The following is a 19,312-nucleotide window of genomic DNA, read 5'->3' as shown; positions in this document are numbered from 1 at the left end:
ACATCATTTAGTGCACCATTCTGGATGGTTTGTGGAGTTGCAGACTGGTGTGGGGAGTGCAACACATGTACACACATCAGTGCCAACTGTTCATGGCAACCTCAAACTCAAGCTTAACGTTTCCTTGTCCCAACAGTTGAGCAGCGACATAAATTCAGCTCCCATGAATCCAGAAATTGTTTAAACCAACATAAAATGTGTAATTAACAAATAGGCACCCTCATCATTGTTCTGGTGATTATGAACAGAAAATCATGTCCTACAGGAACTGGAAATGTGTAGGCTGTGCTATGGGGAACACTGGATGTTCAGATGGCAGAGGCACTAGAAATACGCAAAAAGTGCTGGTTTCCGTCTTATGTATTTCTATGTTACCTCAAATTTATGGACAAGAAGCACTTTGCTCCTATTTACAGCACAGCTGAGTGTGCAGCCCTTTCATACTGTGAAAGAACATGACTCTGTCAAGGGAATGTCTGAATGGTTCATGAATCTGAAGAACAAATTGGCCAGATTTCCCTTTATCTCTTGCATCTCAGTATCACTGCCCTTTTGTAAGAAGCCAGGCATTTTCTCTCCCCTGTCAGTGGCCGGGCTTGTTTCTCTCTCATCTGTCTGCCAGCACATAGCCATGGACTTGGAGCTCTTCACCTCCAGGAAGCTGGCTCTGGCTGGGTTTGGGGGACAGCTTGGCTATTGTTGACCTTGCAAGCAGCACTTGTTTCTCCTGGCGTTTTCTGGGAAGAGCTGAGAGCAGCACTGGGAATGTTCTCTGAAAGAGCCTCAGCCTTCTGCCATGTGCTGCTTCCATGGAGCAGATCCAAGGATGCCACGTGACCGTCGGGTTTTCATCAGACACGACGCTGGGAAGGCAACTCACCCAGTGTCCTGAAACTGAAATGGGATGAGGGCTGACCCTTTGTTCTGCCCTCCAGAGAAATGCAAGCCCAGGAACTGGTGGCTGCACCTCAAACCACATCTGTCACCAATGTCCTGAACTGGGGCATTTACCCCAACTCCCCCTCCATGGGGATTCTCCAGCAAAAGCCAAGATCAGCTTCTCTCGCGCTGTGTTATGAACTTGTTGGCTGGAGGGCTGACCCAAAGCATGTGAAACGGCGCCGCACCAATTCCATGGGATCTCAGGGGTTGTGTTTACACAGCCTCACGTGTCAGTGCTGATCAAGAACTCTGTGCTCACCTCACCTCAATGGAGATGTGTCCATGTGCAAGGAACACACCTGGAAAAGGTGGGCAGAGTGCGGATCCATGTCATGTTAGTGTCAACTGCTCTAATTGATGGTAGGCCTGGAAAGCTGGACTCGATGGTCTTGGAGGTCTTTCCCAACCTTAATGATCCTGTGATTCTGTGACTGTTGAGGCAGACACAACTAGATTACAAAAGTCAATGAGCTGGAAGCTCAGCTGGTACAAATCAGATCTACAGCATCATTGAATTCAAAACCCAGCTCAGTGCTTGCTGGAGGGCATCCATGACCTGATTCTGAAGCGTCTCACAGAATTTGTGCTGTGCCGTTTCAATGGTGCCAGTGAAAATTATGGTCTTCCTGTAATCAACTTACTAACGACTACACAACAGAATTACCGGATAGTGTGCAAACTCTAGAGTTGGGGTTTTTTTTTCCCTTTTCATTGCACTGTTTCTGTTTAGCTCAGATAACAATAAAAAGTTTTTGAAAGGATATATTGTTTTGTAGAAGGTACATTTTAATTGCTGGGTTTATGATTACTTTTCAATAATTCAGCCTTATCTCCCTGCTCTGAACAAGAATATCCATTCCAAAACAGTGACATGGGGTCTTGTGACCAACACAGTGAAAGGTGAAATGGCTGAGGACATGCAAATGTGTGAAAGATTTAGGTCATGCTCTCTTCCTTCAGGCAAACATGGATCCTTTTCTTGTCCCAACAAGGTTGATCCCTCAAATTATGACATATGAATACTTCAATTTTACTTCTCAAAATCTATGAAGAGAGAAGTAAATATTTTTTACTTCTCAGGTAGGGGAAATACCTACATTCGGTGTGTAGAGAGGACAGACAACCCTTTCTTTCTGTGTTTTATTTTAAAAAGTGGGCAAAGACACTGACATTTTGGTAAGAAAACAATTAAGCTGAGAGTACAGAACTGCTCTTCTCTTTAAATTGTTCCTATAAAACTAACATAAATTATGTTCAGGTTGAAGCACTGATGAAGAGAGGTCATTAGTTTGTAAGCAATTGTCCAAACTTTGCAGCTACGCAGAGTGCTGGAGGTCCTTTGGCATTAAGCATTTCTAGAGCAGGTCCCTTCCCACTCAGGTCAGTCAGGAAGAAGCATATCCTGCTTTGTCCAAGGGAAACTGCTAACCACACACTGTGTCATCAGTCCCTTCCGGAAAGAAGGAACACTGGATGATTTACAAACGAGCCATTGAGCCTGAATGGAGCCTGAGCAGTGGAGGACAGAGTTAGCACAATAGGCAAAGTTCTCATTGCAGAAATAATTGCTCCTGTTTCTCTGGTGCCTGCTGGAACAGTGCTCCACTGCCAGAAATTCTCGGTAGAAAAGTATCACTAGGGATAATTTCCATTTCCGTTTCCTTTTGATATTTTTGTTTTTACTTTTATTATTCCTTTTCCATTTCCATTCCTGCTCCCTCCAAACATCTCCTGAACTGTTCCAGCAACAGCCAAGGTCACATTGACTGAGGGTAAGTTTGTGCTTCCACTGAAACTGGACAATGGTTCTCCTTGCAGGGCTCTGTTCTCCCCCTGCTGTTCTTACAGACTGGAGAGGGTCCAAAGGAGGGACAGAGGTGATCAAAGGGCTGGAGAACCTGTGCCGTGAGGGAAGACTGGAGCAGCTGGCTCTGTTCTCCCTGGAGAACACGAGGTTCATCACATTCTTCCAGTACTTTCAGCAGAGATACAAAGGGGACAGAGCATCTCTGCTCACAAAGAGCCACGTGGGGAAGACAAGGAGCAACAGCACAGCTAACACTGGGAGGGGTTTTGTGTCAACGTGCGAAAGCACCAGTAGGAGCAAGCATTTGCTGGAACAACCTCCCAGGGGTGTGGCAGAGTCCCCCTTGCTGGAGGTTTCCAAGATGCAGCTGGACAGGGTTCCAGGCAAGCTCTCCGGCGCTCCCTCCCCTTCCCACAAAAAGTTGGACCCTCTGAGGCCCCTCCCACCCTGGGCTGCTCTGTGGTTGTATCCTTGGAGCAGAGGGCCACCTTCACCATCCTCTTTCCCAGGCTGTTTCTCAGTTCCCTCAGTGCCCAGCTGTGCTCACGCCGATGCAGATCCAATGCAGGGCAGAGATGGGAGCGAGTACCTGGGTGCAGGAAAAGCACACAGAGCCTCCTCTTTTGTTACGCCTGTTGGTAACTGCTGGCTGTTGGCACGTCTCAGCAGCGCCCATCTTTCAGCTTGACTCGTCCTTTGACCTATGGTGAGTCATTCTGAGACTCCAGGGAAATTCCTCTCTGGATCCAGGGGCCACTTTAGGACTTAGATGCTCTTGCACAGGTTTTTGGTGTCTGTTACGGTTCAGCTGCACTGGATTCAGTATAACTGACCCAGCTGCAGTCAGAATTACAGTCAATTCCCCAAAAAAGAGCATTGGGGAATTCCCAATATTTCATAGTTCGGACGAAGTTTTGCTGATAGCTGTTGGACATTGGTACATTTGGTTGACAAGTAAGGAAGCTTCTCTTGGACAGTCAGACTTCCAGCAGATCAGCTCTGAGGACACACAGAGCAGAATATTGGTCACCAGTGCTGCCTTTTCAATGAAGAATGGAAGCCTTAATGTTTGCCAGCAATCAGTGGGCTGTTCTCAGACAGCAGTTTTCATTTGTAACAGAGCATTCTCCTTCGGCTGCTAGGTAGAACTCAGAGGGCACTGAAAGCAAGACGGACCTCAAAAGTAGCTGTACTCTTGTGTCGATGGTATGATTACAAAAGCTTCTGGGGCAAATTACAGAAACATAACTCAGTCTCTGATTATTTCCTATTACAGCAGAGTCAGGGCTTGCTTATGGAAGGCATTTACCATAAATACTGGTATCCTTGACAACAATGATGAGGGTGCCTATTTGTTAATTACACATTTTATGTTGGTTTAAACAATTTCTGGATTCATGGGAGCTGAATTTATGTCGCTGCTCAACTGTTGGGACAAGGAAACGTTAAGCTTGAGTTTGAGGTTGCCATGAACAGTTGGCACTGATGTGTGTACATGTGTTGCACTCCCCGCACCAGTCTGCAACTCCACAAACCATCCAGAATGGTGCACTAAATGATGTTTGCATGATGCCTTTGAATAGGGCAGGGTGCAGTCAGAAAGAGAAAAGTGAAGCTCAGACATGTTTTACTTGGAATTTAGATGTGATGTGATCTAAAATGCAGAAAATTAAACGGTTTTTTTGTTCAGAAGGCTTATATATATTTTGGTCTCAAAGAGCAGATTAGGTTAAAATGAAAAGATTGGTAAACATTGTTAATCAATGTTAAGAAGGTTTGGAAAATGTCTCCTATTTTGCAATAAATGGAGTGCAAGTCACATTTCAGCTCAAACAATGGGAGTAGAAAATAATAGATATTCATTGACTTCATTTGGGAACGCATTCTATAATTATGGCATTGATTCAAAATTTAGTGCCAACCTCTTACTTCAGTATGCTCGTTACAAAACGTCTAAATCAAATAAATCACCATTAAACCCTTTAAATTCCTTACTCTCAAAAAGAAAAAGGAACTGCCTGGTAAAAATGCCATGCATTTGGCTTATGAGTGTGTGCAGGAGCTGTAATAACACACAGCGATGGTGTCACCCCTGGAGCACTTGTGCCGGTCACACAGCCCTGGGGTGAACTGGTGCTGAAGAGCCCTGGTAGAGCAGTGAGAACTGAGCACAGAAACACCCTCAGCACCTCCCTGTGCTGTGCTGGCCCTTCAAACGCTTTCCCAGGTCCCACAGCTCGCAGCCACAGCCTGGGGCTCCCAGGGAGCCATCAGTGTCCTGGCTCTCTTGCTGGGAGGTTTGTGATGGTATTGGTGGGGGTTTCCTCCTCTGCCTCGGGAAGGGGTACACACTGATGGTGGTAACCCCTTCCTAGCTGGCCTTGGGTCCACCTGAGTTTGTTTTTGCAGGTTTTCTCCTCAAAGTCTGCCCACAGGCTCCTTTTTGTCCTCTTGCTTCCCAGTTCTGCAGTTTTTCTGGGGATTTTGTTGTCTCCAGAACTGTCTGTACCCGATGAAGCTGAGGGACCCTGCGGTGACCTGTGCCCAGGCTGGCCTCTGTCCCTGTGCTGTCCCTGCGCTCTGCCCCAGCAGCGGTGCAGCCACGGGGCTTCACCCCCCCCAAAAATAACTCCTGGCACTGTGAGCTGAAGAGAAGCTGCACCAAAGCAGGACGTGCTCTCCTGCTTGTGAGACAGCTGCCCCAGGGCTGCAGTGGCCTGGGCTGGACAGAGCCCAGGGGAGCCTGGAGACACTGCAGTGTCTGGCCAAAGCAGAGATCATGTCCCTGGTAGCACCAGTGTCACATTTCCTGGCTCAGAACACAGAAGGTACAGCACAGTGACAGCACGAGGCTGAGGGGATGTGAGAGTCACCAGCCTGCTGCTGTGGGAGAACCTGCTTTTCCTGTGCAGTCGGAAGAGGTGTGGAGGATCCCGCAAGCCATCCTCAGAATGGGCTTTGCTGTGGCTTTTGCTTGTGCTGCTGCAGATTTTGGAGACAACTGCACATAAAAACATGCCAGAGAACCAGATTTGGGGCTGACGTGCTCTGCATTTCCAGCATGGCTCATTGGCAGGGTAAGGCGGCGTCAGTTGCCTCTGCATCAAGCTGTGATTCTATGAATACTTCAGAAAGAGAGGATTTTTTTTCAGGATGATTACACCTTCGTTCTTACTATGCTTTTTGTGACATTTACATCTCTATTTTGTAAAACTTCAGAAATCTTAATCAGCTTTGGCCCTTTGAAAAGTTACTAATATCAGCAAAAGTCATCCTATTTTGCATGCAAAAATACGTAATTTTTGACATTTGGGAACTGGAAGAAACTCTTTTGTGGAAGACACACAAAGAGGGCAGGTTGGTGCCCTGGAGCCTATGTGTGCTACTGTTGACTGAAAAATAGCTTTTGAAGTAGCACCCTATGGCCCTGGATGGCCAAACTGGAGGTCCAGGAGGCTAGACAGGTGTTTACTACAGAATCTTTGGCCTTTTGTGCCAAATAAAAATTACAAATTCTTAAAACTGTGTATTTATAAAAGAAAAGTATAAAGGAGAAGTGTTGTACTCTGTGCGTGTGTATGTGTGTGTCATACCTTGAACATATCACATTACAAGAACACACCCTCTGAACATCCATTCTTTTTTATGATCATTACCCATGAGGAAATGCCATGTAAAACTTAATTCTTTGTTCATAAGTACCTCACCTACTGACAACAATTAGAATTGCTTACAGGGCCTCAGTTGCAAATGCAAAACATTCAAAACTCGAACTAATTGGTTGTATTAGAAAACACACTTTGCTTTTTTCAAGAGGCTGATTGTGAGCCATTTTATGAGCTATTCATGAAAATATCCTGGGCTGTTTGCAGCAAGCACTGGGATTTTGTTAGAATAGAAGGGGGAGAGTGCACCACGAGTGGGGAAGTAATTCCCTTGCAAAGTATGTGCTTGGAGGCTACTTAGGTCAAAAGAATTTATTTGTTATTCCATGGGCTGAAGAACTGCCCATCATCTGCTTTATCAGGAAAAGAGCGTTGAGTCTTTGGCCCCCCTCAGAGTCATAAGTGACGGAAGCGGAAGGGATTTCCCCAGAAAAGAAAGGAGTGTTTTGAGGAGCATGGCAATACCTCTCTGCAGAACTGACCATTGGCCAAGAGAGGGTCCTGCTGTCCAGTGCCACAGCCCAAGGTGTCCCTGAGGATTTGCCACATGCTCTGTCTTCTCTGGTAGTGCTGCCACAGACCCTGAGCACAGCAGAAGGGATTCCAGGGATTTGTCAGCACGAGGAGGCAGAGCATGGGCTCCTACTGGTATTTCCACTCCAGGGGCAGCAATGACAAATTCTGCCGCTCTGGCTTCACAGCTGTTGTTGGTAGTGCTGTGAGAGCCTCTCAGCGAATGCAGAGAACACCTTCAAACAGCATCTGGCAGAGTTAATGAAGGGGTGGTAAATTACTTGGAAGGGGACAGATGATAAAAGCCTCTGTGTGTGAAAAGAAGAGACAATAGGAGTGAAGAGGGAAGGGGGAAGGGGAAACAGGAAAGGGGAAAGGAAAAAGGAAAAGAAAGAGGAAAGAGAAAGGGAAGGAAAAGGGAAAGGGAAAGGGAAAGGGAAAGGGAAAGAGGGAGAGAGGGAGAGAGGGAGTGGATAGAGTTCTGAAATTCTGATTTTATCTAAAGGACATTTTCTGACAACAGATATGTTTGCTACAATAAGTAGCCCTTTCCCACATGCTTTTGCTTTCTAGCTCTTGCTATTAACACTGTGAATTTTAAAAGAGATAGGAAAAAAATTAGTAAAAGTTTTCCTTCAAGACCAAATATCTGCCAAACACTGAGTGCTATGGTTAATGGCTTTTGAACATTCACAGGAACAATCAGAGCATTAAAGGAATTAAACAGAGCTCTTAGAATCCAGCATAAGTTGCACTGTTAAAGACATTAACTAGAGATTCACATTGTACTGTGTGTTTTTATAGTCTTGAAAACAGAGGCTTCATACCACTATTTCATGCACACGTAATAAGAGAAAATGACAGCCCATGCCTTTTTGTCCTGATAAGTATTTGCTGCAGCAGCCACCTTTCTTGTCAGTAAAGATGTGTTCAAAGGCCTTTTTCTCCCCTTTTCTGCTGAAAACTGTTTCGTATCCAAAAAAGGATTAGTCCCATACGTAGCCTTTTCTTCTTGTCAAGGAATGAGCTCAAATCTCCAGGTAAATATAAAAGGATACAAGCTTTTAAGAAGTCTGTAAGTTACAGTGTTTATGAACCTGACTTGAATTCAGTTTTGATTTCTGAAGAATTTAAAATTTAGCTGAGAATAACACAGCCTCACCTTTCCTTAGTGATATGTGAAAGGCCAGAACAAGAAAAGAGAATCTGACTTACTCTGCTGGTGCTTGATGAAATCAACACGGACTGGGAAATTATTGTTATTAGGGAAAGAACAGTTTAAATGACATGGGGCTCTCTTGCCTTGGTGAACTCTTAGCCCTCTGTGACACACTTCACCTTTAGACTTCAGGCAGTTTGTTGTTTTCTTTTGCTCTGTCCGAAACACAGAGAGACCAATATTCTTGGTAAAAACAGGACTTCTACTTTCAATCCAAGCCAAAGGGAAGCTCTGCAGGGCTTCTTCCTAGATACAGGTAAAATACTCTGGTGATCTCATCACACCCTATTCTCAAACTTCTGGCACCAGATTCTACTCAGGAACACCAAGACTTCTTTGTAGTCTGAAAGAGGAAACAAATCAAACCTCAAGAGCTGGTCCTACATTTAAAACCTGTGCTCCTCCCACCAGAAACCTCTTTTCCTGTGATCTGCAATCCTCACTGTTTATTACAAGAAAATACTTCTTTTTGATTAGCTTTACATCAGTTCTATACGCTTTATGAGCTTTTATGCCTTTTTATCAAAATATGTTTAATACCACTGTCTGCTTATGACACCATTCCAGGAATCCCTTTTGACTCTTCTCTCCAGATTCCTGAAGAAGGTCACGTCACTCTGGGTTTTTTAAAAATTTAAAAATCACAGTTGTTCAGATCCTAGGCATGATGAGCAAGCACAACTTCCCTGCTGACACAGAGATTGAAGACAAACCCCTCTATTGTCACTGGAAAACAAAAGAAAGGAGAAAGTCTGTACCCATTGGAAATCTCTGTTTACCTGGAAGGACTCTGCCTCTCCCTTTCTCAGCAGCAGCTGGGCAGCCGGAGGCCAAGAAGGACAAGAGAGGGAGGGCTGGCTGATTTGTCTGACAATTTAACACCACTTGTAAACAAGAGCTGAGTCTGCTAATAACATCTCTGCAATGGCAAGTCCGCGCTGAGGATGAAGAGCTGGGCCACTTGGGCTTAGTTTGCATCAAATTAATGGCACGGTGGGTTTTCATCCTGCAGATGTGACCTCTGTGGCAACAGTCTCTTCATCCTTCAGGGAGGTTCATACCCACAGGGACAGTGTTGCTCTTGCCAGCAGACCCCAGGTTGTCCTCATGTCAAAAAATCCAGGCAAAAATTACTTCTTAGATGAACATTTTCCTTTTGCTCTCAAACCAAAGATTTAGATGTAATGGTATGCTGAAAACAAATTTGCGTCCCTGTTGTCTGTCAGGACAGGTGTAAAATCCTACCACATCCAGAGAGCGAGGCACTGATTCCACTTCCACTGTGGCGATGACTTGCAGGAGCAAGTAAAGGAAAGGAAATTCCGTGCTGGAAGAGTGAAGTTCTGTCACTCTAAATCAGTGTGATGCCTGGAGGGTTTTATACCAGGTTTGCACCTAAGCTGATGCTAAAGAAGTACATAAGGCCCAACACAAACCTAAGGTTTGCACAGCCGAGTTTAGGCTGACAGCTAAGGGAGCATAAATTAAATGGTCTTTCCAAGCCAAAAGGCTAATGAGAAATGTTGGTATTTCCGCTCTCCTTCATTGTTTACAGTATAGAAACATATTTTCTGAGATTTTGGAATTGCAGCTAAAAATCATGGCCAGGTTAAGTTATGTAAGCGGTTGTTGTGCGTTTATAATTGTGCAGGTCAATATCAGTGTAGCTGCTTCTGGTAATACAAAAAGCTCTTTCGAGACACGTCTTAAGAAAGAGAAACGGGTTTTTCCTTTTCATTCTTAACTGCAAAGCCTTCTCCAGGACGTACAGCAAACAGGTTATCTAGATTGTCTTTTCACAGCAACAGAACACTCCCCCTTTAATCTGCCTGGATTGCACAATTCTCGTCTGTATTAAGGAATTGCATTTAGTCTCTGCTGTAAGTACGTGATTTCTGTGCAAGAGGGTTGATGAAGGATAAACCCAAATTAACAAGAGCGGTATTTCTTAGGGCTACCATTACTCGTCACACACTTTGAACAAGCCATACCATCAAGCCCAAAGCTAATATGGCTCCTTGTTAAATATTTCTGATGGATTGCACGTCCTTGTGTGAAGAGGGAATTTGGACTTAAAGCCAGTATTTATGCATACATAAGCATTGTGCATGAACATTGCACGTTCAGAACGAAAACCAACTATCACCTGTCCAGGGTAAACACTGCAATAACACCAACACACTTCTGCCATCAGGTTCACAGGCAGCTTAACCAATTCTGTGCTTGCAAATAGCCTGTTCTGGCATCTGTTGTCGCTCGGAACCGGGGAAAGTCACACCTAGATACTGCAGGACCATGACAATCTCTCCAAATACAAAGCAGTCTCCGGGTGACACAAGTGACTACAGCAAGCTCCAATAACGTAGCAGGGAACGCAGATTTGTTGTGTTCTCTTTGTCATGATGGTTTATAATTCACAGAGAAGGGCTTCAGTTGGAAGGGACCTTAAAGACACTCTAGATCCAGCCCTCTGCCATGGGCAGGGACACATTCCACTAGCCCAGGTGGCTCAGACCACATCCAAGCTTGGGCAAATACCCAAGGACACCTTTTCTGTTTTACAAGGTCAGATTTCCATGCTCCTATTCACAGATGGCTGCAGTCGCATGCAGAGGATTGCCGGCTTGGTCACTCTCATCTCCACAACCCAGCAATGGTCCTAGTTTGGATGGCTCTCACTGCTCCCAAGACCCCAGGGAGCAGCTACTGCCTTTGCTCCTTCCGCTTTCCTTTCCAGGATCAGTGATTTACCGCTGCTTCCTCCACGTCTGAGACAACTGGAAGAGATAAGGGACTGTGGATGCAGCTTCTGACAGAGAGCTGATAACACTCCGCTGCGTATTTTCTTCTCCTGCCACTACGCTGTCAGGCTGCCTACACAAAGTTGCTCCTGCTTGGAAAGGGGCTGGTGTGAGCAGCAGGACTTGATGCTGGCTGGAACATTTCCAAGACCTGGACAAAAGCAGCGTTCTGTGGAAGGCCACCAGCTGCCCTTTGCCAGCAGCACAAGGTGTGAAGGCCCCTTTGAAGGCCATCCCTGCACAAGGACAGCCTGGCCTTCCAGTACCTCCGCCAGTCCCCAGAACACCTTTCAGCCTTTGGGGCTGGCCCTGTCCCTCGCTCTGGAGAAGCAGCTTGCTGTTAGAGCTCCCATATCCACAGTTGCTGGCTGGATTACCTTTTTTACCACAGACAGCCCTTCAGACAACAGTACACAGAGGCTCCATCTGCAATAAAAGGGGATTTTTTCCCAACTTTTCCCTTGGACCAGCAGTGTGCAGCAAGCACACCTGGGCCTCATTCAAGTCTCTGTGGGGGCCGGTAGTCAGCTCCTGTTGGGAATTCAAAGCTTTTACTCTACTTTCCACAGCAAATCGTGAAGCAAACTCAGCTGCACCAAACCCCCAATTTCACTTTAAAAATTACAATTTTCTTTTTCCTCTACTCAAGCCATGAAGAAAACAAACTTTACTTGAGTGAGCTGGAGGCACAGCGTCCTCCCAGATCCTTCATGAGCAGAAAAATACTCCAGGGGAAGAAGCCAGAGTTTCCTGATACTTCGGAAGCTTTGCAAAACCTTCCCACCTGTGGTGGTACTGCACCCTCCTGAATTCCTGGAGCTCTCACTCACCTCAGGTAGAGTTTGGACAGGAAGGGGCAGGAGGAGGGAAGACTTTGCAAACACTGTCACGAGGCCAGGGCTGTTTTCATTTATGGTGACACGTTGTAGGACGTAATCTTTTAATTAATGTGAGTGAGGGAGGTGCTGAAGGGCAAAAATTCTCAGTAACGAGGACATCTTCCACTTGCACAGCAAGGTAAATGAAGGGGAAAGTGCAATCCTATCTTTCATGGAAGGAATTTGATACACTTTCTTGTTGCCTAGACAGCGGTGATTTAGGGCATCTAATCAGGCTCCCACAGTATCATCCCATCTGTTTGGCCACATTTTCTTTCTTGTGCTCATTGTGCACGATTTCTGCTCGCCGGGTGGCTCCTGGCTGCAGTTCTACGCTCAGGGGAGTCCCGTTTTCTCAGCAGGCCTCTGCAGCGAGTCTGTAGCCAACGTGTGGCTCTGCTGCCATGCCAAAGGTGCCGTTCCCTTGCCCAGCCTGGCTGCAGCTGGGGGATCTGCTGGGCACGGCTGGGGATTTTCACGGCCAAAAGCCTCCAGGCGTCCTCACGTCGACATCTGCCCATTGCTTTGGAGAGCACAAATGGCAGAACACTCATCTCAGCTGACAAATGTCATTTATTGCAGATTGCTACACCTGCGCTGACAATATAGAACTCTACAGATCTAACTTCAAGTTAAAAAAAGTTCTTTATTAGATTTCTACAACAATGCAAGGTAAAAATATACAAATACCAACTTCCGTTAACAAGAATTAATTTATTGCTAACCTCTACAACAACTCACTATACACAAAGATCAATTGAAGGTTAACAACTTAATTTATTGCATACTACTACAAGCGTACAGCCCATATATCAGTAGAAAAATATCAATATCCCTCTCTAATTAGCCCTATGCCAATAACTCAATAAACAGCATATTTAATAATTCAATAAACACATATTTAAATAGAAAATTCAATATTTAATAACTCAATAAACACATATTGAAATAGAAAAAAGACATTTATAACCACCACAATATACAGATAGAAATATAGATTAAATATTAGATATTACATACTATATCTATAAATAGATACATACAACAAACCTATCTATAGGCAACCCTACCAATCTACATATCCATACAACTAAATCAATACAAATATATAGCTGTACATCTCAACACATATGTAAATATAGTTACACCTAGAAATAGATCAATATACATAGAAAAATATAAAAATAGACATATATACCTAACCAAATACTACTATACCTATTTAAGTAGCCATATACCTATAACTACATCAATAGAAATAGATACCTAGAAAACAGTATACATAGGAAACAGAACTTAACACAGATATAACGACATACATATATACTTAGATAGATATATACACATATATATAATTACAAACATATATGTATATATATACATACCATACACCCATAAATATAACAACATACATATACAAATATGCCTATACAAATAGCAACCTACATATAAATATCCATGTAATGGTCACTATCTTATGAGCAAGTCCATACATCTTTAAACAGAGATACAAGAAGAGGGATTCCAGCCGCCCCATCATCAAAGCCTCTCCCTCGGTCTCTTCCTCCCGTGCAGAGCAGCTCTCCTGGACGGGGACAGCAGATGGGACACCTGGCAAGCAAAGGGAACACCGAGTCAGGATCGGGACGTTTCCCTTGGCAGCACCTGCGCTTCCATCGGGGAAGAGAAATCTCAGAGCCTCCCCAGGAGGGTTAGAAAGAAAAAGCAGGCCCAGCGGGCCAGGCTGCGGCGAGCGCAGCCCCGGCCGGACCGTCCCGCAGCCCCCGGCAGCGCGGCACAGCCGGCACCGCTGCCGGGCCCTGCCGGCACAGCTGCCTTGCCCAAGGACAGCCCCTGTGCCGCCCGGGGCAGCCGCGCTGAGCGGCCCCAGCACGGGCAGGGCCCGCTCCTGCCCAGCCGGCCAGTGCCCGCGGCCAAAGCCCACGCCAGCCTCACGCCCACCCTGCCTCAGCGGCCCTGGGGCCTCACCCAGGGTCTCGGGCGGCAGCAGCAGGTCCGTATTCGCTGCTCTTGCTGTGGCCTTCAGCTTCTCCCTGCTGGTTCTCGTCACTCTTCCGCTCTTCTCAAGGTCTTCAGGGCAGCTGTGGCAAAAGTGGAGGCTCTGGAATTGGTTCCAAGGCCTGGCAGAGCTGCAGTCCCAGACCCCTCCGTGCACCCTGCTGGCCCCCTCCATGCCCTCAGCCCTGCCATGCCCTTGGAAAACGCACAGCCGCCTTCAGTTTCTTCAGACCCCCACAGTCCTCTCACGCCCCTCAGTCCCCTCAGATCCATCCTGTCCCCTTAGACCTGCCAACCCCCTCAGCTTGTGCCACTTCCCTGTTACCTCAGTGCCGCTTCGCCCTCTGCTCCCCCAAACCCCCCAGTCCCACCAGCACCTCAAGGTCACCGTCCCTTCAGTGTCACTGCCTCCTCAGCGTCCTCAGCCCCCTCTGTCTCACCGTCCTCCAGCAGCTCCTCAGGGCACAGGGCCTGCGGCCACCGGCAGCTCCCACCGCTCCAGGGACACCGGGGCTGCAGCTGCTGCTCCGCCCGGCCCGGCCGCCAGCTTGGAGCCAGCACAGGAGGAGGGGACAGAGGGGGCACAGGGCGAAAAACAAGAGATTAAAAAGGTGGCTGAGGGCAGAAGGAGCTTAGAATCCAGCCTAGGCCTATATAAACATCAATCTATGTATCTAAACACCCAAATATCTCTAACTATATAACTATGTACATTTATAAATACAACTTATATATATATAAATTTTTCTCTACACATATATAACTGCAAATCTATAACTGTAACTGCCTATGTATAAATATAATTATATCATATGTATAACTATATAAATTTACACAGATCTATAAATACATGCACCTATAAACACAACTGTATAAATCTATAAATACTATATGTAACTAATAAGTAGAGTATATAAATACTATAAATAACTATATGGATATATAAATATAACTATAGACATCTATAAATCTAGCTACAAACAGAGGGATTCCACCTGCCCGATGGTCACAGGCTCTCCCTCGGTCCCTTCCTCCCACGCAAGGCAGCCCTCCTGGAGAGGTAGATCAGATGGAATCTGGGAAGCAAAAGGAACACTGAGTCAATATAGGCCTTCAGGCATCTCTCCTTTTGGAAGTAACTGCCTTTCTATCAAAGACTGTAAAAGGTGACCTGAAAGGCAGACTCTCACTTGGGAGTTTGAAGGCTGCTCTTTAGAGAACAGGGAGCATTCCAAGTTTGCAAAACCTCCAAAGGTTTGAAGTATCCCGATAGAGTCTCAGCACCCGCAGTGCAAATGGCACCAACGAGAGCCTGAAGCTCAGACAGTCCCAGCTTCTTCCCACACAGAAGCCCAGCCTTGTTCCTCCTCTGTGCTGACAGAGACACCTCAGTCCTCACTGAAACGGCTGAAGCTGAAGGGTGCTGTGAGCTGGGTTATGAACCAGCTCCATTACCTGGGACCTACAAACTGCCCTCTGCAGTGAGCAACAGCGGCTTCAACTCGACCATCAGCTCTGGCAGGAAGAGCTGGGAGGGAAAGAGCTCCCCATGAGGCCTGCAGGCTGCACCAGCCTTGCTCAAGAATGCAGATCCAAGGTGCTCTCTCTCTCCTGTTAGTTCTCGCTAATTTGGGGTAAGTTAAGTTTTTCCTTTCCAAATCATAAATCCCTGTGGTTTATGATTTGTTTGGCCTCTGAGCTTCTGCTGCTTGTATTTTTAACGTGGCTCACTAGGGCTACCAGCAGATTGGTCCTACATTGATTTAATGTGCTGAGACAAAAAGCTCAGACTTCTACATTGACTTTTTGCTGGGGTTTTGCTCTCTTGCTTCAAGAGTCACTCAGTGCTGCCTCCAGAGCACTGTCACCCTGCAGCAAACTCATCCACGGACTTCAGCTCAAAATTGGGACACCCGGGTTGGTGACACAACTCCCACAGGGTCAGGGTTATTCACGGCTCTCTGGCCACAGCACAGCACTCGGTGTCAGTGCCTCTGGAGAAGCGTGGAGGGCAGGGCTCGGGGAGGCTGTGCCAGGGCAGGAATTGAACGAAAGGCACCAGGGAGCACCAACCCTGCAGACAGGAACTCAACTCTTCTCATCTCCCTTCCTGCCAGAGGCAGGCTCAGAGCAGCCGCCTCAGAGCTCCCTAAAGCAGTGTGGGCTCTCTCCTTACCAGGCTCCTCGGGCTCTGGGGAACTGTTCCTGCAGCTCTCGGTGCCAGGTGAAGCTCCCTCTGCTGCAGCCCTGTTCCCAGCCTCCCCTCCTGAAGACTCAGGGGCAACACTAAGATTGACCTGAAAAGAAAACCAGAAAGAAAGAAACCCAAAGATCACTTACTGTTTTCTGCAGGGACACAGTAGATCAGAGCCTGCCACATTTTCTTCTCTTGAAGAAGAAAATGCTCTTGAAAACTGCTGTGTCTGAGTTTACAGAAGACAGAACTTCATCACACTTGGCAATGAGATATTGGGGATCCCAAAAAATCCCACACTCCACCTTGACTCTGCCCTTCCTGGCTAATATATCTGCAGCAGGCAGTGGGTCTGCATATTAAACAAAACAGAGAAATTCTTTGGCAAAGTTGTATAATAATACGCAAAAAGGCCAGTGCCAACACAGGAACTGAACACTCCAGGCAAGGCTGGGAAGAGGCAAGGGTTAAGAGGAAGGGGATTCCTAAGTCAAAGAGGGAATCTGGCAAACACAAGGACTCATGGTCCCTGACTGAACTGCTCTTCCACACAGAAGCAGCCCCTGGGCTTCAAGGAGTCCTTAACCCTTTCATGTCCAGCATCATCATTGTCCTGCTCACCAATCACACAAGTCATGGGGCCTCAAAAACAACACTTCTGCCCCCTAAAAGCTCCACTGCTCACACACTTTCATCCCTTGTTCCTAACAAAGTCTGCACCCCAAAGGCCTTCAACAGTGGAGAAGACTGACTTCTCAAACACAGTCCAAAAGCTGCCAAAGCTGACAAAGTTGACACTGAACACATGCAGTGGGCACTAAGGAAGGAGTCCCGCCAGCTCCTGGCACAAGGATGTGCCCCTCCCTCCACAGCCCTGAGCACAACAGCAGAACAGTCACATCCAGCTGCAGCTTTGCAGGGACTGCATGGGAGCACACATCTCTTCCCACAGAGATGCCCAAGAGGAAGGTGCCTGAGCTCTGGAACACGGAGAGCAAGACTGGCAAGTTTGCCCAGCTGAGGATTTGCCAGATAGAAACTGGAATGGAGGCACCAGGCTACTGAGAAGACAAGAAAGCTGCAGCTCCAGCCCATCCCCAAGCACGGCTCTGGCAGCGCCTGCACGCTCGGCTCGGCACAGCTCACACAGCAGCAGCAGCAGCAGCTGCAGCCCAGCCCTTGCTTTGCCTTGGCCTTCCCACCCAAAACAGGCAGAGCCCACGTCTGCTGCTCTAACAGAGGCACCTCTCGCATGCCCCTCCCTGCAGGGGACACTTTGCCTTCAGTGGCAATTCTCCCCACACTCTTCTCTTCTTTCCCATCACACAGAGCCTCTTAGAACCTACAGAGCATCACCACAAAGGCCCCTGCACCAGAGATTCTTCCCAGCAAAAGGAGCACCCAAACCTGGCCACCACAGGCTCACGCCTCTCATCCTCACTAAGGGGGGGAAACTTTCTCATTCCTCTTCTTTCAGAAGTCTTGCTTGAACAACAAGAATTCCATCACTAAATAATCATGAAATCAATTCAACTAAAGAAACCTTTGCAGCAACGTTCAAAAGCTCTCCGCCCAGCCCCTTCATACCCACCCAATGGAGTTACCTGAGCAAAGGGAGACCTTTCAGCCATGGATCTCCTGATCTCCCGAATCATTTGCTCGACCTGAAGGCCCAGATCCACTGAAGGCAATTCCTCTTGCCCAGGTGCATTTTGTGACCCGCTGGAGGCCGTCGATGCTGCACAAGCAGCGCTGCCAGGTGGAGCACTGGAGGCTGAACTGCCCGGTGTGCCTGCAGGAATCCAAACACATTGGTCAGGCTCCAGAATGTGGCTTTGGGACACAGAGCTCGATTGCCGCCTTGCAGCAAACATCACAGGAAGCACACAGGAAAACCAGACAGAGACTCTTTTGGTTTTCCAGGTCCCCCTCCCTTGTAGGTTTGACAATTTCTATCCGAGAATGACAGAGCGTTGTGGGGAAATACTTCAAACGGTCACTTTTCATGACCTTTGGGAAAAGCAAGGGCAGTAGAACACTCTTCCTACCTGATGGCTTGCGGGCTGGGGACTGCTGCTCCGTTTGGAGCTGCTGGAAGCTGCCCGGCGGGATCCTGAGCAGCTCCCGCGCGGCCGGAGGCGGCCGCTCCGTGTGGGGCTGCTGGAAAGCCCAGGGCGGCAGCCCGGCCGGCGGCGGCTGCAGCCCGTACAGCTCCTGGAGGCGGCTCAGCCCCTCCCGCCTGACCGGCAGCAGCGGCTCCCCGTAGAGCCCGAGGAGCTCGCAGGGCGGGATCCTGGGCACCTCCCGCTCGGCAGGCAGCGGCCGCTCCCCGTACAGCTCCTGGAAGCGGCTGGGCCCGTCCCGCCGGGCCGGCTGCGGCCGGTCCCTGTGGAGGAGGTGGAAGCCACAGGGCGGGCGCCGGGCCAGGAGCGGCCGCTCTCTGGGGGGCTGCTGGAAGCGGCTGGGCCGCCGGCTGCGCAGCTCCCGCCCGTCCGGCAGCGTCCGCTCCCTGTGCAGGGGCAAGAAGCCGCTGGGCGGCCGCCCTGCCGGCAGCGGCGGCCGCTCCCGAGGCAGCGGCTGGAACCGCCCGCGCCCCTCCGGCCCCGCCGGCCGCGGCCGCTGCCGGGGGCGCTGCTGGGAGCCGCAGGGCGAGCGCCTGCGCCGCTCCGGCCCGGGCGCCAGGCGGTGCTTGCTGGCCGTGCTCCGGCGCCTGATGCGCAGCAGGAGGTGGGGGCGGTCGCGGCGAAACCAGGGGTTGCTGTAGTGGAGCCAGGCCCCGGCATCGCCCGGCACAGCCGCGCCAGCCCGGCCCGGCACCTTGTAGAAGCCGTAGCGGTTCAGCTGCCGCACGATGCTGCGGAACTGCGTGGCTCTGAAGGTGCGCGGGGCCGGCCCCTGGACGCCGGGCGGGCTGAGCAGCTCCTGCTCAAAGAGGGCGCGGTCGATGAGCAGCCCCCGGCCCTGGGTGTCCCAGCGCACGGAGCGGACGCGGGGGCTGTTCGCCAGGCGCCACAGCTTGGCGGGGAAGGTGCTGGCATCGAGCCCGGCGGGCAGCGGCAGCTCGGCCATCGCGCCTGTCGCCCACTGGCGCCGCAACGGCCGCAGCGCAACGGCCGCAGCTGCAGCGGCGGCGCGCGGCCTGAGGGGGGCGCTGCGCTCGGCCCCGCGCGGGAACGAGCGGCACAAAGCCGGGGCTGCGGGCACAGCGCGGGCGGGGCGGCTCCCGGGGCGCTGCCCGGGCACGGCACGGACCGGCACGGGGCAAACCCTTGCT

The 19,312-nt window shown here is 48.9% G+C and overlaps 1 protein-coding gene and 1 long non-coding RNA gene across 2 annotated transcripts; both read right to left on the bottom strand.

Moving 5' to 3' along the window:
• Positions 1–13,222: 13,222 nt before the first annotated feature.
• Positions 13,223–14,387, bottom strand: LOC125320049. Its single transcript, XR_007200976.1, has 3 exons — positions 14,285–14,387; positions 13,815–13,927; positions 13,223–13,436 (listed from the first exon to the last, which is right to left on the bottom strand). It is a non-coding gene; the product is annotated as an uncharacterized LOC125320049 (long non-coding RNA).
• A 512-nt stretch (positions 14,388–14,899) lies between these two features.
• Positions 14,900–19,107, bottom strand: LOC125320296 (fibrous sheath CABYR-binding protein-like). The gene is made up of 4 exons (XM_048292431.1): positions 18,087–19,107; positions 17,643–17,830; positions 16,021–16,141; positions 14,900–14,920 (listed from the first exon to the last, which is right to left on the bottom strand). The coding sequence occupies exons 1-4, from the start codon at positions 19,105–19,107 to the stop codon at positions 14,910–14,912; spliced, it is 1,341 nt and encodes a 446-aa protein (XP_048148388.1). The 3' UTR covers positions 14,900–14,909.
• Positions 19,108–19,312: the final 205 nt, after the last annotated feature.

The sequence above is a fragment of the Corvus hawaiiensis genome, chromosome Z (assembly GCF_020740725.1).
Source record: "Corvus hawaiiensis isolate bCorHaw1 chromosome Z, bCorHaw1.pri.cur, whole genome shotgun sequence".
Taxonomy (NCBI): Eukaryota; Metazoa; Chordata; class Aves; order Passeriformes; family Corvidae; genus Corvus; species Corvus hawaiiensis.
The sequence above is the reverse complement of the archived record's forward strand: the minus strand, read 5'-3'. Positions and strand labels throughout refer to the sequence as shown.